The sequence below is a fragment of the Chamaea fasciata genome, unplaced genomic scaffold, assembly GCF_029207755.1.
Source record: "Chamaea fasciata isolate MVZ Bird 193981 ecotype frontalis unplaced genomic scaffold, bChaFas1.0.hap1 SCAF_1, whole genome shotgun sequence".
Taxonomy (NCBI): domain Eukaryota; kingdom Metazoa; phylum Chordata; class Aves; order Passeriformes; family Sylviidae; genus Chamaea; species Chamaea fasciata.
In genome coordinates this window covers 144,885,507-144,902,550 of record NW_027094086.1, presented here as the reverse complement: position 1 = coordinate 144,902,550, position 17,044 = coordinate 144,885,507, and the positions used below count along the sequence as shown (strand labels likewise).

The 17,044-nt window shown below is 41.6% G+C and overlaps 1 protein-coding gene across 1 annotated transcript; it reads left to right on the top strand.

The window, feature by feature from the left end:
• The first annotated feature begins 999 nt into the window (after nt 1-999).
• Nucleotides 1,000-15,409, top strand: NOM1 (nucleolar protein with MIF4G domain 1). Its single transcript, XM_066200799.1, has 11 exons — nt 1,000-1,970; nt 2,756-2,880; nt 3,814-4,009; nt 5,820-6,143; nt 6,630-6,740; nt 7,554-7,721; nt 8,317-8,438; nt 12,106-12,238; nt 12,595-12,726; nt 13,437-13,546; nt 14,386-15,409. Exons 1-11 carry the CDS (start codon nt 1,035-1,037, stop codon nt 14,561-14,563), a joined length of 2,535 nt encoding a protein of 844 aa, XP_066056896.1. The 5' UTR covers nt 1,000-1,034; the 3' UTR covers nt 14,564-15,409.
• The last annotated feature ends 1,635 nt before the right edge of the window (nt 15,410-17,044 follow it).

Genomic DNA, 17,044 nt, shown 5'->3' with positions numbered 1-17,044 from the left:
AACTGCACACAGCATTCCAGATGTGCCTCACAAGGGCTGAGTATAAAGGCAGCATCACCTCCCTGACCTACTGGCAATGCTCTTCCGAAGGCATTTGAGGATCCAATGGCTTTCTTGGCCCCAAGGACACACTGCTCATTCATGGACAGCTTGTCATCCATCAGTACCCCCGAGTTCCTCTACAGAAGACCACGGACATGGATGTTGACTCTGGCATACTCAGGAAGGGACACCTGAGCTTGGCAGTGTTGGAAGGGGCTTAAAATGTGGGTCTGGGCAGACGGAGGAGATGCCAGGGGCTGGTGTCCCTCACTCCTCAAGAGGCATCAGCAAGAGCCTCATGCCCCATGATCACAGCCAGGGCTGTGAAGGACTAATTGCTCCAGTCCCTGGTGTAAGAGGAGGAACAAGTCTTGCCATTTTCCTCCTGGATCATGTCTGATAACTGGCAACAAAGCTGGTGAAGGCTCTGTAGCATAAATCCTATAAGCAGTGGCTGAGGGAGCTGGGGTTGTTTAACCTGGAGAAAAGGAGGCTCAGGAGGGACATTATCACTCTCTACAACCACCTGAAAGGAGGGTGTAGCCAGGTGGGGGTCGGGCTTTTCTCCCAGGTAACAAGTGATAGGACATGGGGACACGGCCTCAAACTGCACCAGAGGATGATCAGATCGAACATTAGGAGAACTTTCTTCACAGAAAGGGTGACTGGAATGGACTGTCCAGGCAGGTAGTGCAGTCACGGTCCCTGGAGATGTTTTCTTGAACACTGTACTTAACGCCACGGTCTAGTTGCCGTCATGGTGTTCGGTCACAGGTTGGATTCAATGATCTTAGAGGTCTTTTCCAACCTAATTTATTCTATGAGTCTTAAATACATACCACAAGCGAGGGGATCTCTACAGACCGAGCCCTTTCGATGCAGCGCTCCAGGGCCCCGTCCCCTCAGAGCTGCGGCCGCCCCCGCCCAGCAGGGGGCGCTGTGCTCGGCACGGCGGCCGCGCGGCGGAAGCGGCGGCCCGGCCCCTCTCCAAGATGGCGGCGCCCAGGCGCGGTGTGGCTGCGGGCGGGATGAAGCGGGGGGCGGCCTCCCGCGCCCGCCGCGGCGGGAAACTGGACCGGCTGCGGCAGGCGGTGCAGGACTACGTGCAGGCAGCCGGCGGCCAGCCGCCGGTGGCCCTGCTCAAAGACTCGGAGAGGTATAACCGCAGGAGCCGCCGGGACGCCAGGAAGGAAAAGCGCAGACTAAAGCGAAGCCGCCGCCGCCGACTCCAGCGCGGGGAGTTGGTGGAGGCTCCCACCACCCCGGCCCAGCCGGCCCCAGCCAAGTCCGCTTCAGCCAAGCCGGCCCCGGCCAAACCCGCTTCGGCCAAGCCCACTCCTGTCAAGCCGGCTCCTGCCGCCCGCCCCGGAGCCCCGGCTTCGCCCGCCGCTGGGAAGCAGCGGCCGAGGCCGGTGTCGGCACCAGCATCAACAGCCCTTGAGGCCCCCTCGGCCGCCGCAGCCACCTCGGCGCGGAAACGGGCCCTGCTGGAAGCCAACGAGGAGGAGGAGAAGGAGATCCGGCGGCTGGAGCGGCAGCTGGGGCTCGGGAAGCGGCGCAAGAAGCAGGAGGGGCCCGCGGCCGAGCGGCTGCCGCAGAGCTTCCTGCGGGACGGGCTGGGATACGTGCTGGAAGCGCTGGGCACACGGGCCGGCCTCAGCCAGCTGTGCGAGAGCAGCGACGAGGAGGAGCAGAAGGAGACCGAGCCGCGGCCGCGGGAGCGCCCGCCGAGGAAGGAGGACGGCGAGGACGACGAGGATGATGAGGACGAGGATGGTGAGGACGAGGAGGCTCGGGAAGACGCCTCAGACCCCTCCGAGGCGGATGGCGTGGAAGAACATTGGGAGAGGGAGAGCTCTTCCCCCGAGGACGGCGGGGTGCCGGAGGCCAGCGAGCCCTCGAGCGAGGAGGAGGAGGAGGAGGCAGAGGTAGGATGTTCGCCTCAGATAGCGCAGACCTGCTTCCCAAAGCACATCCCGCAACCTGAACATAGTGCTGAGTTCCATCGCCGCTGTTAAGCCCGGGTGTTTGCTGTCCTGTCGGGCCACGTGGAGTGTTGTCCTGGTTCAAAACAGCCGGGCCCAGGGACAGTGTTGACTTGAGGGGTCTGCCATGTCCTAGGGACACTTGTTAGACGTGGAGGAGAGAGTTCCCGAGTCAGGCTGGTGGCAGATAATACCCTACAGCACAGGGCATGTGGGAGCTGTGTGTGAAATCCGCAAATAAAAGAAGCTGCCCTGGCATTAGAGTGTAAGCATATGATCATGCCCTTCTGCAAAGACAGCTTGTGTTGAAATTAGCAGCGGTTACACACTGAACTGTTACTTTGTGAAAGATCTCCGAGGTTCTGCCAGTATTAGGTCTTGTTGAATGGGTGGAGCAGAGGAGGTCACACAGGTCATTTAGCCCTCGTGGGCCTAAACTTAAACTGTCGCTGATAAAACTTGAGTAAAACCAAGACTTAAGATGTCAGGTTTTAATGACCGTAACTTTAAAGAAAGGCAAGAGGGGCTTTGCTGTCACCAAGTTTGTCGTAAAGGGTTATTTTTTGCCTGCTTCTTTTCTTCATGTTGTTCCTTTGGCATTGATTATTAGATGGTAAGATATATCCTTAACTAAAAGTTTGGTACTTTAAATAGAAGTGTATATTTGTGTTCAAGTGTTTAAGATACTGGTCTCATCTGATACCTTGTTTTCTTGTTTTCCTGGTAAGAGCCATAATCATGGTGCTACAAAGTATGTTCCTCCTCAAATAAGGAAAGCACAGGAGACACTAGATGACAAGAAAAGAGAAGAATTGGGAAGACTGAAGAAAATGGTGAATGGCCTCATTAATAGGTAGTGTAATAAGTCATTAATCTCTCTGGATTAATGTGACAATGCTCATCATTCAAGCACAGGTGGCAAGGATGTCACTTTTCTCTTCACAAACTGATTTTAAGTTGGCAATCATGTCTGCTATTGTTAAAAATAATTATCTTTATTAGTATAAATTCTTCAAAGTTAGTCATTATATATGTTGAAGAATGTAGAAAATAAATTTAGGATTGGGCTGGATTCCACACAGCAGTTGCCTAAAAGTGCTAGGTATAATTCACTAAGTGTCAGTTGGAGTATGCTTATTTAAAAAAAAAAAAAAAAACTCAGAAGAAAATAGATTTGGGTTCTTTTTGGGGTTTTTTTAATAAATTCAATTTCTCCAACACTACAACTGAAGAAGAGCGACCCTTCCTAGGTTAAAGTACTGCAGAATAGAAAAAGTAATTAACATTCATTTCACTTTGAGAGTATTTTTTAAATCAGAAATCTATTGGCAATTTTCATCTGTTACCTGTAAAACAGACTAGAGTTTGTTCAGTCATTTGAAATTTGATATACCATATACGTTAAAGTATAAATTATTTTCATACTTAATTTCTTCAAAAACTGAGATGTGCCGCTATTAAAACAGCTAAAACCAGTCTTTTTTTGTAATAAATCTGTTCAGGCTGACAGTAAGCAGATTGACAGTGCTTCATAAATACTGTTGCTAACATGTTTTTACGTGTAATTTTTTTAAAAAAACTACACTAGAATTAAATGTACTGTTTTAGTTTAGTAAACACAGAAAAATACAAAAGGTTCCTTCCAGTCATCTTATCAATCTTCAGCCTTTTCTTCTTACGTCAAACTAGCTTCTCTAAAAAGAATGGCTGTTTGTGGGGTGAAGTCAAAATTGTGGAACAATGTAAGGAGAAGAAAGAGTGAACACTGGATTTTGTTTTTCCATAGGCTGAGTGAACCAAATTTGTCCTCTATCAGTGGACAGATGGAAGAGCTCTACATGGCCAACAGCAGAAAGGACATGAATGACACTCTGACAGACATTCTCATGAATGCCTGTGTTACTGCAGTTGCCATGCCTGCAAGGCTCATGATGGAGCACGTCCTTCTGGTCAGCATCCTTCATCATAATGTAGGAATTGAGGTAATTCTTGTGCTTGGGGCAAATTTTGTATAATAATACGTATTGTAGGCTGTTTTCCTTGACATTTTGTTTGAATTGCCTTGTAATCTTTAACTTTGTGGCGCTAACAAGTATCTTTAGTTGAGTTGCATCAGTATTTTGTGGCTTGTTTGCAAGGCTCCCACAAGTGAAAGAGTCTAAGTACATTGCTTTATCTGATTTTATTTCCTCCATGAGTTACCATTGGTCAGTTATAAAAGCATCATTTTTTCATAAAAATCTTTCTGCACCAGTAATCAAAAATTTCTTACCTTCAGCTTCTCTTCCCTTCAGTTACAGTAATCCATTTCTGTTCTCATGGATATATGAGGGTATTGTTTTTGAACTATGTATAGTCAGATAAGAAAAGTGTTACAACTCCAGGAACTCTTTTACAATGGTGGATAAACTTATTTTCTAAGCAAATCATGCAGATCATCAGTGGAATTAAGTAGTTATAACATGGAATATTAAAAACTTCCAAAAGCATGGCAGTTTTTGGAGGGGATTTTGGTTTGTGTTTTTAAGCCTGATGAATAAGGTAAAATCAGCCCAAGATGATGCTGAAGCTCCTGATGTCAAAGGGAAGATTTTAGCTAATTTCAGTGAAATGTCTGTCAGGAAACTGAGTTGTTTCAGCAGTATGTTCCTATTAGATTACTCTTTTTTCTTCCTCCCACATCTCAATGCGAAAGATGTATCAATGCAAGTTTTTCGGTTTGTCATACAGTGGCCTGAATGCTGGCTCTGAAACCATATTAAATATCAGATGGATGCAATTACAGCAGCTTTCTCCATGTAGACTTGGCATGAAACTTTTTTTTCGGTCTTTCTTTGCTGCTTAAAAGGCGTTTCTGACTGCAGATACAATGTTTCCATAAAATAAATGTACAATATGCATGACATGAAAATGTGATAGTACAGCTGCACTGAGGATTGGGTTGAGCACTGCAGAAGTTGGCCTGTATTTATAAATTTGTGCAGCCATTGGATAGGTAACACCTAAGCTGGTCAAGGCTTGTAATGCAAGTCAGTACTGCTGCTGGGTCTTCTGGTTTTCTTAAGGTCAACAGATTTTAGCTCAATAATAACAACAGGTGAGGGTCTTATTTAGCAGCAATGTATTCATAACCTCTCTGTGTTTTAGGGCCTGTAGGCTTTCTAATCCCAGCCTTTAGCATCAGTTCTCTCTTCAGAAATAAATATTCCAAAATTTTTTTTCCCAGCTGTACCACTGACAAACATCTAAAAACTATCCCCACTTCAAAAGCAGCTTCACCTTACGCTCAGCAACTGTGAAAACCTGGTGTTTTGAGGATTTTTTCACAATATTATTTTTTATCCTCTTGTGAAGGATTTTGTTCTGGAATGCTGGACTCAGGAATGCGTTTACTTTTTGACACACAGCTTTTCCTGGATGAATGACTAGCTGTAACAGCATGCTAGCCTGACAGCTGAAAAGATGCTAATATGTGTCCATGAATATTATGTAAATAGATGTTGATGTATATGTACTATAGGTCATAATACGTGTTTTTCTTGCGCAGGCTTTAAAAGGCAACTGAATATCAAATATGAGGTGTAATTAACATAGACTTCTACAAAAATGTCACACCACTTAGATATTTGTGTATGTAAACGTGGAACATCCATGTTGGTTGAGAGTAGCAACAATATTTCTTTAAAATTAATAGTGGCAATGACCCAAAAATGAATTTTACAGATGTCTGTAAAATCTACTTAAAGTTAACTGCCGGATTTTTTTTTTCCCCCTTAATGGAATTGCTGCCAGGTCGGTGCTCACTTTTTGGAAGCTGTGGTGAAGAAATTTGATGAACTCTGTAGAAGTGATGCTGAAGGGAAAGAATGTGAAAATCTGCTTGCCTTGATTGCTCATCTGTATAACTTCCATGTGGTTCATTGCCTGCTGATCTTTGATATTCTGAAAAAGCTTGTTAGCACTTTCACTGAAAAAGAGATTGAGCTGATTTTGTTTCTTCTGAAAAATGTGGGCTTTTCCTTAAGAAAAGATGATGCATTGGCTTTGAAAGAACTGATCACTGAAGCCCAGAAGAAAGCAAACGCAGCAGAGAAGAAATTCCAGGATCAGACTAGGGTATGTTTGTTCTAAAGATTTTATATTCTCAACAGCCTGTTATAAGTACTTGGATACATAGTTTAATTTACAGAAACATTTTCTGCTACATTCTATTCAGGTTCTAAATTACCATAAGTGTGACATGCAGTGATTTGCATTCTTCTTGTCTGTCTTTCTGCATTCGTTCTTAGGACACAGACACCAAAATGCTCGTGGTGGGTGAGACAGGACTGGTTTGTGTCTTATGCGGTGGACAGTTTTTCTGTTTCATGGTATTTTGTACACTTCAAAAAGTGGTCACTGAGGCCATGCTGTTTGGCAGATGAAGCTTGTACACAAATTAATGTAATAGGGGTTAAAATAAACATGTTGTACTTAAACTTTGGTGTATATTGCCAGCTGAGCTGCTTATTTTCACAGAATAGTAATTTCAAAGTACACTCTTCTACTTTGTTTAATAAATCCACAGCTCAGAATCCATGGAACTGTTTATTTTCCCAATAGGTTCGATTTATGCTGGAGACAATGCTGGCACTCAGGAACAATGACATGCGTAAGATTCCTGGATATGATCCTGAACCAGTTGAAAGACTCCGCAAATTGCAGAGAGCACTGGTGAGAACTTTCTTGGCTGGTGTAGCCTTGTTATCCTTAATCCAGGAGTAATTATTTGTATTGGATGTCAGCTTTCTTGGGGTTTTTTTGTTGGGAGTTTGTTTTGGTGTTTTGGTTTTGGTTTTGGTTTTGACAGGATGGGCAGTTTGTCTAGAACAATCCAGGATAAAAGGGGTGAAAGTAGTTTATCAGTGCAGGATGTGCATATCAGGATAAGAGGCCAGGCTAAAACAAGCTAGGTAACCTAGTTCTGCAGGATTTCCTCTCTTAAATTTTTGTAGTCCTTCTGATATGCTTCTAGACTCTAATGTTGTAAATTCTTATTTTATTCAGTGTTTTAAATTTTTGTTATTTGAACTGTACAACACATAAGGCTGTTTGTTGTGTCGTTTTTTTGTAGTCACAAGTGTTCAAAAGGAAAATCATGACCAGATTGTAAGATGCTGCAATGTCAGCATCCTCTGAATTCTAATCAAACTTTGTGATTGGAAGATGTCTACTTTTCAGATTAGTATCCCTTTTTTCGAATAAAAAACCCAAGAGCTTCTACATGTAGATTTATGTAACTTTATGCATTTAAAAAATTACAGCATATGGGAAACTTGTAAATTCTTTTCAGGTTGCTGATTGAAACAAAGGTTGGGGAGGAAACATGGGAAGACCTTTATGGAGATATGAACTTATATGTTTAAAGTTTTTATTTAAAGTTAATTTTAAGTAGTTAAAGTATTTGTTGTTTTCTGTAAGAAAAGAGAAAAAACATTTCAAATAAAAGCTTTTGCCTTGGTTTTTATTTTTGTTTTGTTATTCAAGGTTCACAGCAGTGGTTCAGGAAAAGACACTCAGCTCCGTGTGTCTCTGGAGTCTCTCCTCAGTGCTGACCAGGTTGGTCGCTGGTGGATCGTGGGATCATCCTGGAGTGGAGCACCAATGATCAGTGATACAAAAAGCCAGGCTCAGCAAAAGCTGCGTGTAGGAAAGGTAAATCCGAATTATAAGTCTTTGTGATCTCTTGAAGATTTTTCGTATGTGTCAATAAGTTCATTTCAGAGCTCACCAAAAAACCTTCTCATGCTGTTTTAAGACCAAGCTTTTGGACTGTAAATTCTGCTCTCAGGTTTTTTTTAAACATTTTACTCATGTGCTTCATAAGAGCTATTACTGCAAATATGGTATAGCTTGTTTTTTCTTATCCCATGGAATTGCTAAGATGAAAGAAGAAACTTGATTCAACAGTGGATTTGCTAGTAGGAATTCTGACAGGTTGAGGTGTCTGTCTGTGGCATATATCCAAGCTGATTCCAAAAGTAAAGTGATGAGATAGTCATGGTGAATTACTTATGCTAAAGAAGCATGTCTTAAAATTAATTGGCACAATTAAAGTAGATTAAAATGTATTTCCATAGTTGAAAAAGCTCCTGATGATGCCTGTGCCTCTGGACAAAAGCTCAGGACCTTTGGATTGGTGATTCACTGTTTACTGGAGAGCTTCATTCATGCTGTTATTTACGGCTGTGCAGAAATAGCTTTTTTTTAAGGCAAACATAAATAAAATAGCATATGACTTTGTTTTCAGGTGAGTTCAAAAATAATGGAGCTTGCTCGTAAGCTGAGAATGAACACTGATATCAGGAGAAGTATTTTTTGTGTCTTGATGACGAGTGAAGACTTCATGGATGCCTTTGAAAAACTTCTGAAGTAAGTACAACCCAGTACAGAAATCAGGCCTGAACTAAAAATAGGTTGTAAATGCAGCATCTCTGCTCTGGGCTTAAGAACATTCACTTGATAGTGCAGCAAGGGGTCCACATAGGGTGAAAGGGTAGGAGAAGGGACCAGAACCTTGGTGTAAGGATTATGGGGGCAGGCAGAGCTGACTGGCAGACAGAGGAAAGGAATAGCCCCTGTTGTTGTCACTCCTGGCTGTAACTGTGCTTTGCAGCATCTTTTGATGTAAGGAACCTGTGTCTTTTTGCATTGGAGCTGTGTATCCCAGTAGAGTGGGTGGGATGCTGCTGCAGGCTTGTTTCCTTACAGAGGCAGACCGGAAGATCCACGGCAGAACATCTCTTGAGTTTTTTGCTGGATTGCTGTGATTTCTGTACTACTGCCACCTCTTTTACTTCTTGTCACCTTGTTAAGCCATCTCTGCCCATACTTGCATGACCTGGTAGTGTTCTAGCACCTCCACTTCCCTCTTGCAGAATTTATTAGCTTTTAGTTTGCTTCACATTAAGATCAATTCCCTTACCCCTTGACAAGCAGCTCTTCAGAAGAAGATGTGATTAGGGAGGAGCTCAAACTAAGCTATTTCTTGTGGTTTTCAGAATATTAATTGTAAGCCTGTAGGAACTGAGAGGGGAGAGATCAGGTCTGAACTTTTCTGTCTCAGCCTTGTAACTCAAGGATATTGTCTTACCAGGATGGCATGCAATTATTTAATTTGCTTACTGAACCAAAACAGACTTTGTAATAAAGTCAACTAATATTTGATTAAATGCCACTTCTGCAGAACACAACTTGGACTTAAGACTGTGATGGAGTCATTCCAATATCTTAATATGGTCTGTTCAATTAAAAGAAATTAGCTGCTGCTGCAGCTCTTGCCAAGACCTGGCAGCTCAATTTGCAAATTGGACTTGACTCTCATCTGTGCTATTTAGGCTAGTACACAAATCTGAATACATACAGGCTTGGCAGAAAATCTCTCTGCAGGCTGCCTGGTGCGTGTTGGTGCTGATGTTTATACAGCAAACTCAAAGAGAGGAATTCTTAAATCTGCCCACATCTGGCAGAGTATAATGGAAAGTACACATAATTGTCAGTGGAGGAATTAACAGTGTGAACATGTGTTCCAGAGTGTATGGAAATTTGTATTTGTGTGTTTGATGTCAGTCTCTTGAGGAAGAGCATAAAAAGAAATATTTTAACTGCTCTTGTTGATTCATCTGCCGCTGGTTCTGTGGCAGATTTGAGGTGTGGTTAAAGGATAATTTAATCTATTTGAAATCCAGGCTGCCATGGTTTTTCTAGTCCCTTTTCTCCCTACTGCAAATGAAAGTAGTTTGAAGCCAGAACAGCTCCCTGAAGTGGCTCAGTGATTGCAGAGGTGTCAGTGAAGAGAGAGGGCTGGGGACATCACTGGTGACAAAGAGCTGAGAGTGAGCCTGGATCCTCTTCATCAGCTGAAAGGCCACACCTTCTTCATAAACCACAGTTTCACTCAGGAGAGAGAATGAATGCTGCTTAATTTTGATGGGGAAGCAATTTTTGAAGTTATTTTGTAGACATTAAGGATTTGAGAAACTTCACATCTGAACCACTCATGAAAGGCTCAGCTATCCTATAGGAGTGAGATGTGTCTTCCAAAGTGAGTGTATCTACTAATATAATTTGAACTGAGTTTTAAAAGGGGATTTAAGTATTGCTCTTTTTCATCTGAAAGCAGTGATAGTCTTGGGCTTCAACTGATGATAATTAACCTACTTGGAGGCAGGCTTCTGCTGGTGATGGATTAACTACTTCAGAGGTAGTTATCCCATTTACAGCAGGATCAAGATAGACAAGTCCCTGGGAATACTGTAACTCATAAATAATTGAATCAGTGAGGTGGTTTCACATTTTTTTATCAAAGAATAGCAGGTTTATGAAATCTATACAGGTTCATGGTGAAGCTCAGCAGTGAAGGACAGTCCAGACTCTTAAATTTTAGGTGTTTAGGAATTCTAGTTCTGTAAAGAAGTGAAGGTAAGAAGAAAATTGAATATCCAAGTGTTGTCACTTGGTTACCACTCTGGCAACATGAGTATTTCCTAAATAAGTAATTCATGATAGGAGTGGTGATGACCAAGTAAAAGGAGAGTGATTGCAGCGTAACTTCCCAAGTCATCTATTAAAAGCAAATCTGATGGCTGAAAGCATGGATACTTGTAAAAAAACCTTTTAGTTCTCTGAAATCAGATGGAACTTGGCTGATGGGAGAACAGGTGGGTTATGACACAGACACCGCACTTCCAGTACTGGCCCCTTTTGCAAGAGCAGACTTCTAAATTTTTACTGCTCATTAGCCTAGAAATCATCCCAGATTTTCCTACTGTTAAACTTTAAATTCTAGCGAGTTTGGGCTCAACAGCAGTGTTTTTTCTGTTAATCTGGTGTGTCTGTGGTCACATGCAATGCAGATGTCTAGAGGTGTGTATAAAGGAGGGATATTGGCATCAAGTAATGACAAAATACTCTACAGACAGTAGGGCAAATTCCAGTGGAGTCACTTGGTTAGAAAGTACTCTTGAGTTGTACTAATGCCCTGTGAAACTTGAAATTGAATCAATGAGAAGATTTTTTTTAATCTTTTTCAGATTCTAATAGGATGCATTTTTCATTTTAATTGGTTTTAATGCTGCCAAGCATTTGGCAGCATTTGGAAGTTAAATCATATTATTCACAGACCAGGTGCATTGTGAGTTAGTCGCCATTCCATGCCAGAGTGTCTCAGCCCTCTTTTACATTGGTCAGCTCTTGGAGTGGGAAGACTGCTCAGTCCTTGGCCTTCATACTGAGGCAACCAACATAGATAGATAGATATAGATAGATACTGTTTTCTCCAGGTTTTTTGGGTTTTTTTAAAGGTTCTTTGTAATCACTGACTGTATCCTCTTAGGCTGCTATCAAACAAAAATGAATTTCAAGTATCATGTAGCATGCATTTGACCCAGAAATCAAAAAACTTGTATCACCAAGTAAGAAAAATATCTAAGAATATTTTCTTATCCCTGCTAAGTACCACAGAAGTGAAGGGCCCTGGAAATGTTTCTCCAAATAGGCTTACACTGATCCAAAGGCTGGTTTTCCTCCCATGACCATTAGTACAAGCAGGATCAAGATATCACATATGAGATATCACAGTGGGATCCTACAGTTCTTGTTTCCCTATTTAGCCTTTATGTAAACCTTGTAGGGGTATCTGTAGGTGCAGTGCTACTGCTGGTACCTCTGTGCCCTCTCTTCTGTTCATGGAGAGCTGCAAACAGGGAGTGGGATACTTTTCCTTCCCTGGGCAATGATAATATTTTTATCATTCCACTTCTGTTTCTTGAGGTCTTACCTTTGCATCTCCTCCTTTAACACCCATAGCGCTTCAGCATTTCCTCAGTGCCATACCAGGATACTTGTTTAGCCCACACTCTTAAAGGTTGGAGTCCATTAGGAGTTTTAAAGACTTCATAGATACTTTGTAACAAGTAAAATTTAATGTGAGGGTTGGAGAGATTTTAAAGTATTACTCTCAGATCTTGACTATAGCTCTTTCTCTGTGTCAGCAAGTTTTTCCTTACAAAATGATTCTCAATTTCTTGCTAAATTTTAGGCTTGGACTGAAAGACCAGCAGGAGAGAGAAATAGTTCATGTCATCCTTTACTGCTGCTTACAGGAGAGGACATTCAACCCCTTCTATGCATTTTTGGCTGGCAAGTTTTGTGGATATGAAAGACGATTTCAGGTAAAGACAAATCTGTTGCTTCATTGGTTTTGTCCTGATTGTGCTTAGGAAGACAGTTACTGAATACCTGAGAATGGATGCATGCCTGTTAGGATCTTGATCCCAAGGAACAAATCTGCTGGTATGGCTAAGTCTTCAGTAAGGCATACTCATGGTCAGATCTGAATAGGAAATCAAATGCTGAATGTTTTCTTTTATGCATTTTAAAATAATTGAAACAGTCTGATCAAGCATTTCTGTTAATTAAAGGAGGGCTTATAAAGAATAGAAGGTTACAAGGTTTGTTATGTTGTTACTCTTTTAAACAGCCACTTGATCTGTACCTTTGTTTTTTCTTTTTTACCTTTGACCCCTAGATGACATTTCAGTTTAGTATTTGGGACAAAATCAGAGACTTAGAAAACCTGTCAGCTGCTGCCATCTCCAACTTGGTTTCACTGCTGGCTCATTTAATAAGGACAAAATCACTGCCACTTTCAGTTCTCAAGGTTGGTGTGTTTTCTTTTCAAATCCTTCTGTGTTTTCCCTGCATTTGTTAGTTCTATGGAAGGCATATTTTCTCAGTTACCTATCTGGTACTTTAGCTGATTATACTAAAATGGACTTGTTTTAAAATTGCCAAGTTGTTCCAATTGATTATGATAATGCTGTCATTTGGGGAAGGAAACCTGTGGTGACCCAGGCATAGAGAAAGTCTACATTTCTTTATCTAGAACAGTTGTGAGATTATTTCCTTTAGTGTATCCAGAGTTGGAACCGAGGTCCCTTCATTAGCAGGCTTTGCCAGTCGTTTTTGTGCTATGGTTTTTAGCTGATGTTGTTTTTATTAGACAAGAAAGTGCTGAGTAGATTTCTTGGATTTCAGAATGGGGAGTCCATAGAATTCTATTAGAAAAGTAACTGGAATGTATTAAACAGGCAGTTAAATGGATTATCCCGGGTACTTACAAAGTATTTATCTAATTGAGAAAGGATATCTGGTATTCTGGTACCAGTAGACTTCTATCCCTTAGAAGGCTCTTAGCTTTCATTATTGATTGGCTTTTGGAGGCAGCCTTCTCAGGTAATTATTCTGTGCTAAACTCAAGACTCAGTATATGCAGGAGCCAGGTGGTGTGCTGAAAGTTCTTCATCTAGGAGAGAAGACCAGCTGTTTGAAATACTGGAATTAATCTAATTCTCCCTCTCTGTCTGCCAGGTAATTGAATTCTGCGAATTGGACAAACCCAAAGTCCGTTTCTTACGACAGGTATTAAGCACACTGTTAACCAAAGCAGATGAGGAAGAAATTACTGACATTTTTATGAGGTAAGTGGTCACTGGCATCTCCAGAGAACCCTTGTTGAGTAGTAATTAAGAAGATAAGCAGTTTGCTTATTTTGTTTGGAATTACACTTTTCCACACATCAGCCCTGCATCCCTTAAAATGTGAGCCCTTCCTGGCTGAGTGGGGCGAGTATGTCCTGTGTGTGTTGGTGCAGGCTCTGATGGAAATGCAACTGTTGTACAAAATAAGGCTCATTTTGGTCATAGGATTTTCATGAGCACAGCTCTGAATTCCCTGTTTCCCTTATTGCTGTACCACCTGGGTGCCCTGGGATTCACTCTGCCACCTGTGATTGCTAGGATGAAGGAAAAAGAAAGTGATATTAATGAGGCAAAGGTTTGGGGTATTTTTAATGGGTTTTTTAATCAATGTTCTGTGAAAAATATTATTTTTGATATGGGACAGAGTTGCCTGGAAAGGCTGGGAAACATCCATCCTTAGAGATGTTTAGGACTTGAATGGATAAGACTTGCCATGTCACATAAAGTTAGAAAAAATTAGGTGGTGTTGTTTCAGCTGTCATGCAGCAACACAAGGAAGCTTGAACACGGTGTTTGCTTTATTCTTTTCTGTAATTTAATTGTTTACATAAAGCAAGCCTGAGGCTGCAATATTCCATTTTAGTGTTGAGACCAGTTGTATGTCTAGTGTTTGGGCTGTTTGCCAAACCAAGGTAGACTTGGTAATTTGAAAGCTTCTTCAATAAAACTTCTTTTATAGGTTGTATTTTTCTACAGATCTATTTGAAGAAGATGATAAAGTTAAGAAACTTCTGGAATGGTGGAAGACTAAATAATTTTTTTTATCTGTATCTTTACAGGGTATCTGATAACCCCAAACTGGGAATGCTGCGGGAAGGCTTGAAACTCTTCCTTACCCACTTCTTATTAAAACATGCACAAGCCCAAAAGAGTGCTGAAGAAGCTAGCTTGTTAAAAGAGAGAGTGGAACTAGCAACCAAGGCTTTAGAGGCAAAAGAACCCAAATTGAAGCTATAGTTATGTTTTCTCTAATTAAACATACAGAAAAACCAAGCTAGGCTCTTTCAAAGCTAAATAATTGAGAATGAGGAGAGGTATGTTACTCCAAAGGATCCTCTTTTTTTATGCAAACAGTTACTTTGCTGTATGTGCTAATTTGAGGTTTAATTGAAGGGGATACAAGGCCTTTGTGAAGAAAGGGAAAGTGTAGTTTTGTCATGTCCCTTTTTGGTGTAAGTGCTTTATGTTGACAGTTGATATCTGGAGAAGAGGATGAATTTCTCTTCTGTGGTACTTTGTCAGCAGTGGTGTTCTGCATTGCATATTCTAGCCTTTCTTTCATTTGAAGTAATAAAAGAAGCAGCCTTAACTAAAGGCTTTTAAATAAGAACTATGGTACTCACCTGAAGAAAGGGGCCACTAGATGGCACAAGCACTGGTGAGTCGGTTGGGGAAGAAATCAACTTTTTTCTTGAAGTGTTGGAAGTTATTCGCTAATTCTATGAATTGATTCCCTGACTGTGGGTCAGGAAAAGATCTTCAGTTGGATTCAAAGCTGTAGCAAAGCAACTGGAAGATCTGTCTTTGCCCAATTATATTGGGTTTAGAGACCACAGCATAGTTTTATGGCTTTTTTAGATGGTTTTTCACAGCTTTAGATTTGGAGTTGCCAAATCACTTGTGGTAATCAGATTTTTCTAGACATAAACAATATTATCAATATGAGTCTTAAGAAGAGAATACCTCCCTTCAGAGTTTGCTCACATTTTTCATTTGGTTATTTAAAAAAAAATAGGCACATTTCTTTCTGTAACACTCTGTCAATGGTTTGTTTCTGTTGTCACCTTACCACTACACATTAAACTGCCATTTTTCTAAGTGCTTTGGTGTTTGTGTTGGCTTTACTCTGCCAGGAAGAGAGTGACCTTAAACTGGGTGGAGAAGGGAGATGCTTTCTTTTCTGGAATGTGCATCTGGGATCTACCTGTGTTGGAGCTGTCAGCCCTGTTTCTGTAGCCAGACTTGCCTCTGATGTCCAATGGGCCATTTACTGATGGTGCCTCCCAATTGCCTTTGATACCAATTGATCGGTCCCTGTTGGGAAAATTTCTTTCTTAATCAAATTGTTAAATGTAGTATATTCTACTTGCTCGGGTGTACTGTTTCCAGGTGGAGAAGTGCTTCCCTCAGCAGCCAGGGAACTTTTTTTTCTCGCCTTTCCTCTGAGATGATAGGGCAAGCTTTAGGGAAAAAGGTGTCCTGGGTGCAGAGACACCCACTTTCAAAATCCTGGGTTACACTAGCCAAGTAACAACAAAAGAGATTATTATCAAAAGAACAAAGCAAGATGCTTTTTTTCAGCCTGTTTCATACCACTGGCAGCTTTTAAGTGTACAAAACTTGAAAATTAATAGTGATAAAATTAATTATGGTATTTTCTAGAATTTGTACCAATAAACAAAGTGTAGGCAGGAGCAGAATTGATGCTACTTTGGTGTTTACAAAAGCCACAGCTTTAGGGGGTGTGTGTGAACATCTCCATGCCAAACCTTGTACTTAAATTTTGGAGTATGGACTCAGGAGAAAATCTGTGCAAGCCCTTAGAAATAGCTGCTGTGGAACACATGGGACTCTGTGAGTAAAAACTTCCCCCTACACTGCAGCAGCCACATAATTAATTGCCCTTTTTGCAGGAGTTTAGGTAGACCCAGAGTGTCAACATGTTGGTGGGTTAATAGCACACAAATGGAAGCACATTGCTCTAGCAAGGAGATTGAGGCAATTTGGCTGCTGGAGATAAATTTTGCATCATCTTCCTCAGTCCAAAGGTACCCAGCTGCCTGTCCCTGCCTAGTGTGGGGGCTTTGCTTGGTGATGGGAGCTGACCAGCTTTGCTGCCATGGCAGCATTGCCAAGTGTTTTATGGGTGTGAGCATTCACTTGCTGCAGCTGCCTGAGGTGGTGCAACACAGGTGTTGCTGTGCAATTAGAGGAGATGGTTTTAACCTCACAGTCAAGAATTACAATTGCCTTTTTTTTTTCCCCCATACTGAGACTTGCATTAATTATTATTTCTCCCAAAGAGCTCATTTGTTTTGTTGAAAATTAGTGTTATCAGAGCCATTGTTTAGTTTCTGAAGAAAACAGATTTTACCTGCCTGGGGTTTTACATTCAGCAGATTTCTGTATAAGCATCATTTAAAACAACACTTTTCAAGGAAAGTAGCAGAAATACACTGCCAGCCCACAGTGCTGTAGTCACATCAGCACTACGAACCATGGTTTTGTGGGTGATTCTGCACAAGTCCCATCCTCTCGCTGTGATTCAGTGGGGGAATAACTGTCCGACAGGAATCTGACAATTCCAAGATAAATGTGAATTCCTGAGTCTTGGATCTTGTCATATTTAACAACATTTTCCATGGTCCTACTGGCCAGACTGCCACAGCTTGACAGAGGTGGAAGGCCTGGCAGACTCTGCTGTTGATGTACATAAGC